The following is a 9045-nucleotide window of genomic DNA, read 5'->3' on the forward strand; positions in this document are numbered from 1 at the left end:
CCTGAATAGAGCTGCCTATCACCTTCCTTCTAGAGTGTACCCGGATAAGTTTGGGTAAGTTACTCATCTCTCTACACTTAATTCATCTATAAAATGGGAATAATAAAAACCACCAGGCAGTGTTGCTGTGAGAATTGAAATAAATAAGTCCATAAATTTAAAAGTGCCCCGAAGAGTGCCTGGCCCTTGTTGGGAGCACTTATTCATCAGCACTACTCGAATTCAAACTTATATAACTTCAGAGGGAACTGTGATGTTCCTCAGCTTGGATTGGGTAGAAAGAACACAGACTTTATTTTGCTTGTTAAGCAACATGTGACTTTGAATGCTCTCTGAACCTTTATTTCCTCATCTGTACAATGGGAACAACAATGCTTACCTCAGAAGATTGTTGTATGCATTAAAATGAATTGTCTGTGGAGAGAGCTTATCACAGTGCCTGACACTGGCAACAGCTTGGTAATTAATTAATAGCTCTCATACCCTGATGCTTAAATGGGTGAATTGCTCAGAAGAAAGAGCAAATCCTCCTATGGTCACAACTGTGGTGGCCTTCTATTCCTTCAGTCCTGGCTACCCTTGTGCTACAGTGCACTTTCTTGATGAGATCCTTTGGTGGGAGCACCGTGGCAAGAACAGTCACAAGATTAGGAGTTCCGGGGTGCCAAGACTCTTGCTGCCCAATTGCTGGACTTCCTGCTTCCCTCTTCTGAAGCTGAAGCTCAAGTGAGAGGCAGGAGACAAGGGTAGGAGAAAGGACACTGAAAGTGTCCACCCTCAGCTCAGTACCTGGGACCTCACTTGCAGGCTGCATTTGGTGGACTTAGTTTGGGAGGCAGTCAATATGGGGTGGTCTCACCTCGTAGCTCCTGGCAGGAGACCTAGGAGGCTGGCATGGGGGTGTTCTCTTCTTCAGGAGGCAGTGTTGGGCAACTCCAGGAGTGGAAAGATTGGGTGTCAGAGGGAAGTTTTGGTCCTGTGCCGCATCTGCTCTATACACTTAAGTCATGAGGAGTGGTCACTGTTCTCAACACACCATGCATATTTTGGCCTCCGTCATTTGCTTATGTCCCCCTTTCTTTGTCTACTTGACAAAGCAGACATTTTTTGATAACTCTGTTTGCAAATTGCCTCCATTCTTGTAATTCTTTTAGACTTTCCTAGGCACAATTGATGATCCCTCCTCTGGGCTTTCATAACTATGTGCTCAGAGTGCTGACAAATTGTCTTATAGGGAATAGTTTTTGAATCTCTCTCTTCTATTAGAGGTAAGAGCCTAGAAGGCAGGGGCTAGGTTAGAGTCATCTGACATTTCCACTTGGCACAGTGTCTGGCCCACAGTCGAGGCTCACACAAAGGTGGTTTCCTGACCTTGCTTGGGTCATGAAGTGGCCAGGGTACCATGGAGCCAGAGTGAGCAGCGTCCAGTGGTCAGAAGCAGTGGTGGCCAGCAGCATGAGAGATGTTAGGCACCCACGTCAAATCTCTTCCTCTTCACTGGCCTTGCTCCAACGGTGGCAGCAGTTGGCTGTGATGCCCAGGAGGAAGTTGGTGACCACGGAGGCAATGGAGACCACAAAGCCCACAAATGCAATGAAGAGATAATCATCCAGGGTCAGAGTCAGGTGGCAGGCCTTGAAGCTCTCCTCAGTGAGGGAGAAGAGTGGGGCACCCTCGACTTCAGGGGGCCCCCGGCACTCAGCCAGTTGAGAATCTGCAACACAGAACCCAGGAAAGGTGAGGGGCCAGAGGAGAGTGAGTGGAATGGAGAGTCTCCCACCACCCCCCTCCCCCCAAGAGAAGTTGAGTCCTTTTATTGAGTTTCTATGTGTCAAACATTTTACTTACCTTCTTTACTCTCCTCAACAACACTTGAATCAAATATTTTATACCTGTTTTTAAAGTTGTGGAGATCACTGCTCAGAGAGTTTAGTCACTTGCCTGAAGTCCAATAGTCACTACTGATGGTAGATCTACCACTGTCTTGTGACATTTTCATCTCTTACAGTAGTTTCCTAACTAGTTTCTGGGCTTCTGCCTTTAAACCATCTTGATGCAGTTGGCTGAGTATCTTTGACACCCGAAGTCCTATCATGTACTACTCTGTGCTTGAAACCATCCCCTGACTTCTTATCTTCCCATGGAATGAAAGCCAAGGTCCTCACTGTGAGCTACAAGGACTCTTCTTTCCCTCTGCTCCTTGTTCACTTTGCTCCATCCACACACACATTTTGATCATTCTTCCATCACCCTGAGCACATCCCTTTTCAGGGTGGAGAGGGTGTGCCTTTGCATTTGTCCTGTGTGGGAGTGCTTCTCCCCTGAATCTTGGCACAGCTCGGTCCCTTATTCCTTTGGGATTTTGTTCAAGTATCACCTTACTAATGAGCCTTTCCTTTATGATTCTATATAACATAGTAACTCCACACCACCTCTCTCTGGGCTTTCTCTACTTTCCTGCTCTGCTTAATTTTTCTCCATTGTATTTATCTTGTCTCACTGTTTCTTCATTATCTGTCTCCTCCTCCATGAATATAAGTTCTTCCCATGGTGTTCCTAGTCACTGAACAGGGTCCTGTCCCTGTAAGTGCTCAATGAAACTTTGTTAAGTGGATGTGTGGATGAATGACTCTGTCCAACTTGAAAGCATTGGGTCTTTCTACTATCCCATGTGGCTTTTCCAGGGATGTAGAGTATAGGGTTATGAGTATGGACTCTGGAGATATTGATCTGGGTTCTATTCCCTCTCTACCCCACACTAGTTGTGTGACTGTGAGTGACTTACTTAACCCCTCTGTGTCTTGCTTTCTTCATCTGTAAAATAACAATAATGATGCTATCTGTAACATAGGATTGTAGTGAGGTCTCAGTGAGTTAACATATATAAATAATATATCCTTGGCGGATAATAAGCACTATGTAAACATGTGCTTTTGTTAGTATCCTAGGCTGGTCTCCCTGGACAAGTCAGTGAGGGTCATATTCTTTAGATAGTCTTCTGTAGGAGAAGCTTCTCCTTCAATGGGATTACTTTTCTCTCCATCATTGATGGTCCCACCTCACCTTTCCAGGGTCACTTGTACAAACACATGGTTGTCAATGGTTTCATTTTACTCTGCCTTGGAAGTAAGAGTGGTGTGCAGTTGGAAGCTCTGTCCTGCATTGCCAGGCACCAGCTTTGTAGCAGGCAGTCAACCCTTTGCTCAGGGTGTAAGTATTAATTAAGCTCTCACCTTGGGCAAGTCATTTTTTTTTGTTTTTGTTTTTGTTTTTGTTTTTTTGCCTTTCTGGCTCTCGTGCTCTCCCTCCATAAGAAGGGGATAATTCAACCTAAATTGTATAAGAGTCAATATGCAGAAGTTTTCTAAATTAGGTGGTACATAAACGCTTATTCATTCTGTAGTTTTTGAGGGCAAAGAATAAAATGATGGATTTGGATTGCCCCTTTTGAGAAATGGATTAACATCATTCTCCTTAGAAATGAGGAGTCAGTTTGGGGGAGAAGATGCAATCTGCAGTGCACGTGGAGGGGTCCCTGTTGGCCACATGCACAGCACTCCAGACCCTGCTCAGGACAAGATGGCATCTGAAGTTAACCATTAAGGGCTCTCCTCTTAGAACCAGAAGGTGCATAACTCCAAAGTCTATTGTGTGCATGACTGGGGTGGTGGCAAGACAATGTGAAGTCAGGGAATGTGGGGGAAACTGAAGGCAATTGGTATGGACCCTGCAGAGGAGGCTCTGAGGACAACTGGCAGGACCCCGGGGGAGTTCAGGATGGGACCCTGAGGGCTGATAAAGCCCTCTGGTAATTCAAGGGGCCAGTTTTGAGGTTGAGTATATCCCAAGGGCACCCTTCTGTCCCTCTCTGTTGGGATTTGTCCAAAAACCATGGATAATTGTAGGAGAACAAAAAGAAGACAAAAGGAAGATGATTGTCTGGTCCTCCCTATGCTGGCAGGTTCTTTGCGCCCAAGAGGAAATATCCTGGAGGATGTCATGTGCTGAAGAGCTTGTTCGGTGGAGAGTGGGGAACCTAGTGGCCAATGGACTGTTACTTTCCCTCTCTGGGGCTGGGGTCCCTCATCTGCACTGTCATGAGTCTGCCCAAATGGGATCTTGGACCTCTCTCCTGCCCCCCAGGAGGCTGTGCTTCTTCTGAAGGGGAGCAGGGGCCTCAGAGATCACAGGAGGTGGAAGGTGCATGTGGTGGCAGATGTGCTCCAGGGTGCCCTTTCTGTCCTTAGTACACAGGAAAGAGGGGACAGCTTGCAGCCTTCAAGGGGTGAGCAGGTGGGGAGATGGCTCTAGGAAGCCTCCCCCTCGTGCCCCCTAGCATTGTCCCATCTCCATCCCCAGCTATTTTGGTCCCGGAGAACTTCCTCCCACAACTGTGTAGAAACAGTGGAATCGTGACCCACACCCCTCCCCCAAACTATTTTGGTCCTGGGCTCCCCACTCAGTCTTCCTCTCCCTCCTACCTCATTCAGCATCGTTCTTTTGGAACACATGCTGAGCCAGGCTCTGGGAAAGCCCCTGAGATGGTGCCCCCAGCTATTTCCCGTCATTCTACTGCAGGGGGGCTGATGCCAAGGCTCAGTGCTGCCACACAAGAGAGCCAGTGACGGGGGGCCGCATCTGAGCACTGCCTGCCTCCAGGTGAGGTCAGGGCCCATCCAACCTCTGTGATTCACTCTCCATCAGTCCCCAGTGCACCCCCAATTGGGATTGATTGGTTAAGTCGCCAAATCCATTTTTCTTCTCAGCTCCCACCCCACGCCCTAACCTTGCAGAGCTCTGCTAAGGCCCTTTGGGCAGCCCAGAACTCAGGCCCCGACTCTTCCTGTTAGCTTTGGACCTGACTCTTCAGAATATAGCCAGAAGGCAGCCAGACTGCCAGAGTTTGAATGCTGACTCCAACACTTAGCAGCTGTGTGGCTTTGGGCAAGTTATTGACCCTCTCTGCGCCTTGGTTTCCTTCTCTATAGAACCGTGTGTGTAGGGATCTCATCATGGTTCTTCTGAGGATGAGATGAGCTAAATATGACATATGTTTAGGATAAAGCATAAGAGTAAGTCCTGGCAGATAGTAAGTACTAAAATAAAGAGTGTTTGCCTGTTTCTGTTTCTTTGAGTTTTTCCAGCACTTGGAATACTTTAAAAAGCAGCCTGGTAGAGTAGAACAGGGCTTAAGAGTCAAATAAACTTGGGTTTTATCCACGACCCTGCTACTTTCTAAATGAGCGACCCCGGGCAAGTCTTTTCATTGTTCTAGAGCTCAGTTTCTTCACCTGCAAAATGGGAGTCACCAAAATGGGGGGAGGTAACGCGTGCCAAGTTCTCAGGTCACGGCAAAAGCTCAGCAACTCTCGTTTACTATCTGTCTGCCTCCGCAGGTCCCAAGTGCCGCAGATGCAAGGGTGGTGTGTGTTTCACTGGCGAACGGCACCAGCAAGCAGGGCAAGGACTCAACGGATGAAACTTGTGGGGGGACAGGGCTGGTGTGCACAGAGGCCAGCCCAGACCAGGGCACGCACCGGGTGCTAAGAGCTCTCAGTCCCTTCCTGTTCTTTGGATCCTTTGCTGGCAGGGAGGCAAGCCCCTCTGTGCCCGTGGCTGCCCAGTCCCGCCCTCCCGCCTTACCCGCCGTGCAGCGCTGGATCCGGTTCCGCAGCCACTTCAACAAGGGCTCCATGGTGCAGCCGCACACCCAGGGGTTGCCACCGATCTGCAGGGTCACCAGCCCCGGCAGGCCCTCCAGGGCCTCGAGACTGAGGAAGGCCAGGCCCCCGTAGCTGAGGTCCAGGTCTCGGAGCTGCACCAGGCCCTGGAAGGCTTGGGGGTGCACCCTGCGCAGCCACGGGTTGTGGCTCAGGTCAATGTGCACGAGGCCGTGGGCTTCTTGGAACATGTCGGCCGGCACGTGGCTGAGGTTGTTGTAGCTCAGATCCAGGTGTGCCAAGCGCTTGGCGTGGAGGAAGAGGCCTGGGGGCAGCTCCACCAAGGAGTTGTTACGCAGATCCAACACCCGGAGCTCCATGTAGCATGTGAGGTAGCCGGGCGGCACGGCCGTGATGCGGTTGTGGGCCAGGCTGAGGTTGCGAGTGTCCATCGGCAGGTCTGGGGGCACGGAGAACAGCCGTTGGCTGCTGCAATCCACCACCTGGTTATGGCACGTACAGAGGACCGGGCAGCTAGCGCCGGCATCCGAGCGCATGGCCCCAGCTGCCAAGAGGAGGGAGACCAGCAGCACAGCTGGGTGGGGGGGCCCAGGCCAGGGCAGCTGGGACCAGGTGTCACCCATCTTAGGCAGCTGGCAACCACCCTGCTGAAGGGAGCCCACTGGGGCCGGGGCTGTGTTCATGAATCAAGAGTCGGTGGCTCCGAAAGACAGTTACATCATGGCCAGGGCCCCGGAAGGTGGGGCTTCTGGGCACGTGGCATCATGGCTCAAGCCTTTCCCCGGAGCCTCTGAGCACCAGAGGGCTCCCTAGGTGAGATCCACAGGAAGTCCCCTTTAGAGCCGAGGGGGCAATAAATCCAGCCGAGGTCCTACAGGGTCTGAAAAGATGATCAACGCTTGAGAGAGTGAGGGACTGAGGCTAGGGCTGGACCAGCTGCTGCTAGCAGGTCCTGGAAGGGTCCCTGTGGGTCTGTGTTCCTCTCACCCATGACCCCTGGCTGCTTCCTGTCTTGCATTACGTTGGACAGGTGGTGGAGGGGGTGAAGGACATAGATTGTGTCTGTTGAAGGTCCTGGCACATCTAAAAACCCGGAGCCCCGTCCCGAATCTGGGACCGATTAGGAGGCCGGGGCTGCATGTGGGTCTCCGGCATTTGAGGTCTCAGAAGCTGTTTCTTCTGGTGGCCCAGGGGGCTCGAGTCCAAGGGGGTCCTGGGGTGGGTGTTTTGGGAAGGGAGCCTGGGGCAGAGTGGGTCTCCATGGGCCTCCTGAAAGCCCGGGTCGTCAGCCTCAGCATCTACTGAAATCCCCAAGGAGGCTCTTCTTCCCCCAGGTTGGGGAGGACCTTGAGTGACACCCACTGCCGGCTGCCAAGGCTGGAAAGAGCCATGTGTCCTGGAGAAGCAGGGTGGCGATCAGCTAGGACCGCTTTGGCGACTTCTCCCCGGCCAGTGCCTCTCTCCCAGCCCAGCTGTGCGTTCAGCAGGCGGGGGCAGAACTCCCTCTGTCAACAAGGAAAGCGCTCAGGCGCACATCTCCAGTGCCCTCGCCTCCCTACTGTCCTTCCCAGCTTCCCTGGCCCCCTTCTTGTCTGCCAGCAGCCACAGCGTTTTCTCTGCATGCTGTGTGTCAGCTGTGGGCAGCGCTGGGCTCAGACCCCACCCTCACACTGTGGTTGCCTGTCCTCCTCCCGGGGTTCTGTCCCGGGCGAGATGCATTCGCTTCTCCTCCCAGCCTCGCCCCTCAGCACCAAACACCCCACCCCTGGGCAACTCCCTAAAACAGGCACACAGCCAGGCTGGCTGTTTGCATACCCCTTTCAAACAGGGTGAGCACTCCCCCCTCTCTCTCTCTCACCCTCTCCCTCCCTTACCTTCTCCCTCCTCTCTTTCTCTCTGTCTCTGTCTCTCTCTCATTCACACACACACACACACACACACACACACACATTGTTCTCCTGTGATCTCCCCACATTTTGCCCTGCCCTGTGCTCACACCTCCCAGTTTTCTGTCCAACTGCCTTCTGCACACGCACTGCAGAACCCCCTTTCCGGTCCGGGGGGGGGGGGGGGGGCGGGGGCGGCCCTCCTGCACACCCCTGATCCCAGCCCCCTTTCTACAAGCACCCCACTCTGCTCTCTGTTCCCCAGTGTGAGCCCACGTCCACATTTGGTCAGGCAGAGAGAGCGATGACATACCCGGTGTCTCAGCTCTGCGGTCCACCGCATCCCCTGTGGCCCCCCGCATCCTCCGTGGCCCCTGGCTGTCCTCACTTGTCCTCCCTAACCCCCTAGGTCCGGCAATGCCTCCCCTCCCAGCACTTCTAGCCTCAATCCCGCCCACCGGGAAATCACCCAGCTCCTTTATCCAGACCCATTTTTCTGAACCCCAAGGTCCCCCCTTGCACTCCCCTAGGCCCTCAGGAGCCCACTTACTCTGTTCCAAGGACACAGCCATCAATCTGCAGCAGACGTGGGTCTCCCTCCCTCATCCTGGAATCCCGCTTGCTGCTTCAGAACAGATTGCCTCCCCGGCACTTCCCCTCCCCCGGCTTCTCGTTCTCCATGGCTCCTGGATCCCGGGGCAGCATCCTCTGTGGTTTCCTGTCCTGTGCTCCCGGTGCCTGGCCGGTCCCCTTCTTTTACTCAAACGGGGAATCTGAGAGAGGATGCTTAGAAGAAAGTTCACAGAATCCTCTGAATGCTTCTTCCCGAAACTCAGCTGGTGCTGAGGCTGCTGGGGTATGAGGCTTCCGCCAGGTCTTCCCCTCCCTCCGCCTTCCTTTCCTCTCTCCCCCTCCTCTCTCCCTTTTTCGCTCCCTTTTTTCCTCGAGGGCCAGGTACTGACGTTTCGCTGTCTCTTAGCAACTGCCTCCACATCTCTGAGCAACAGGAGAGCTGGCTATGGACCCCACCAAGAAGAGAGAGAAGAGAATGAGGCAGTGGCAGAATCCACAGCCACCTCCTGGGTCCCAGCGACAGGGCAAGGGAGACATAGGGGGAGGGGGCAGGGGCAGGGCAGGGAGGAAGGCAGAGGGGGCAGGCAGGGGGAGAGGGCAAAAGGGCCTTGTGGGAGAGGCTGGAGTGGGGGGGCAAAGCAAGGGTCTAGAACGTGAGATGGGGGAGGGGTTGCTTATGGGCATTTGGCATTGGGCCCAGAAGGGAAAATAGAGAGGGGTTGGAATGGAGAAAGGAACTTCTGGAGGGGAGGGGGGAGAAGCTGGGGAAGGCAATGAAGACATGAAGAAGGATGGAAGGAAAGAAGAGAAGTGCGTGTGACAAGTTTGCTCACTTGATGGGATGTATCCATTCAGTCCCTATGTAGCATCTGTCTCCCTGGGGCTGAAGATATTTTGGTCACCAG

General features: G+C 52.9%; 1 protein-coding gene across 1 annotated transcript; it reads right to left on the reverse strand.

Moving 5' to 3' along the window:
• Positions 1 to 316: 316 nt before the first annotated feature.
• LRRC55 (leucine rich repeat containing 55) lies at positions 317 to 8592 on the reverse strand. The gene is made up of 3 exons (XM_040495137.1): positions 8118 to 8592; positions 5644 to 7186; positions 317 to 1714 (listed from the first exon to the last, which is right to left on the reverse strand). The coding sequence occupies exons 2-3, from the start codon at positions 6362 to 6364 to the stop codon at positions 1479 to 1481; spliced, it is 957 nt and encodes a 318-aa protein (XP_040351071.1). The 5' UTR covers positions 6365 to 7186; positions 8118 to 8592; the 3' UTR covers positions 317 to 1478.
• Positions 8593 to 9045: the final 453 nt, after the last annotated feature.

Source organism: Herpailurus yagouaroundi, unplaced genomic scaffold, assembly GCF_014898765.1.
Source record: "Herpailurus yagouaroundi ecotype Mexico unplaced genomic scaffold, PumYag 187, whole genome shotgun sequence".
Classification (NCBI taxonomy): Eukaryota; Metazoa; Chordata; class Mammalia; order Carnivora; family Felidae; genus Herpailurus; species Herpailurus yagouaroundi.

Bases quoted from the DNA above. Each gene is read 5' to 3' on its own strand.
- LRRC55 (XM_040495137.1), bottom strand. From the start codon at position 6,364: ATGAACACAGCCCCGGCCCCAGTGGGCTCCCTTCAGCAGGGTGGTTGC. The intron at 1,715-5,643 runs GTAAGGCGGGAG...TCTGTGTTGCAG, and splicing joins GATCCAGCGCTGCACGGCGG to ATTCTCAACTGGCTGAGTGC.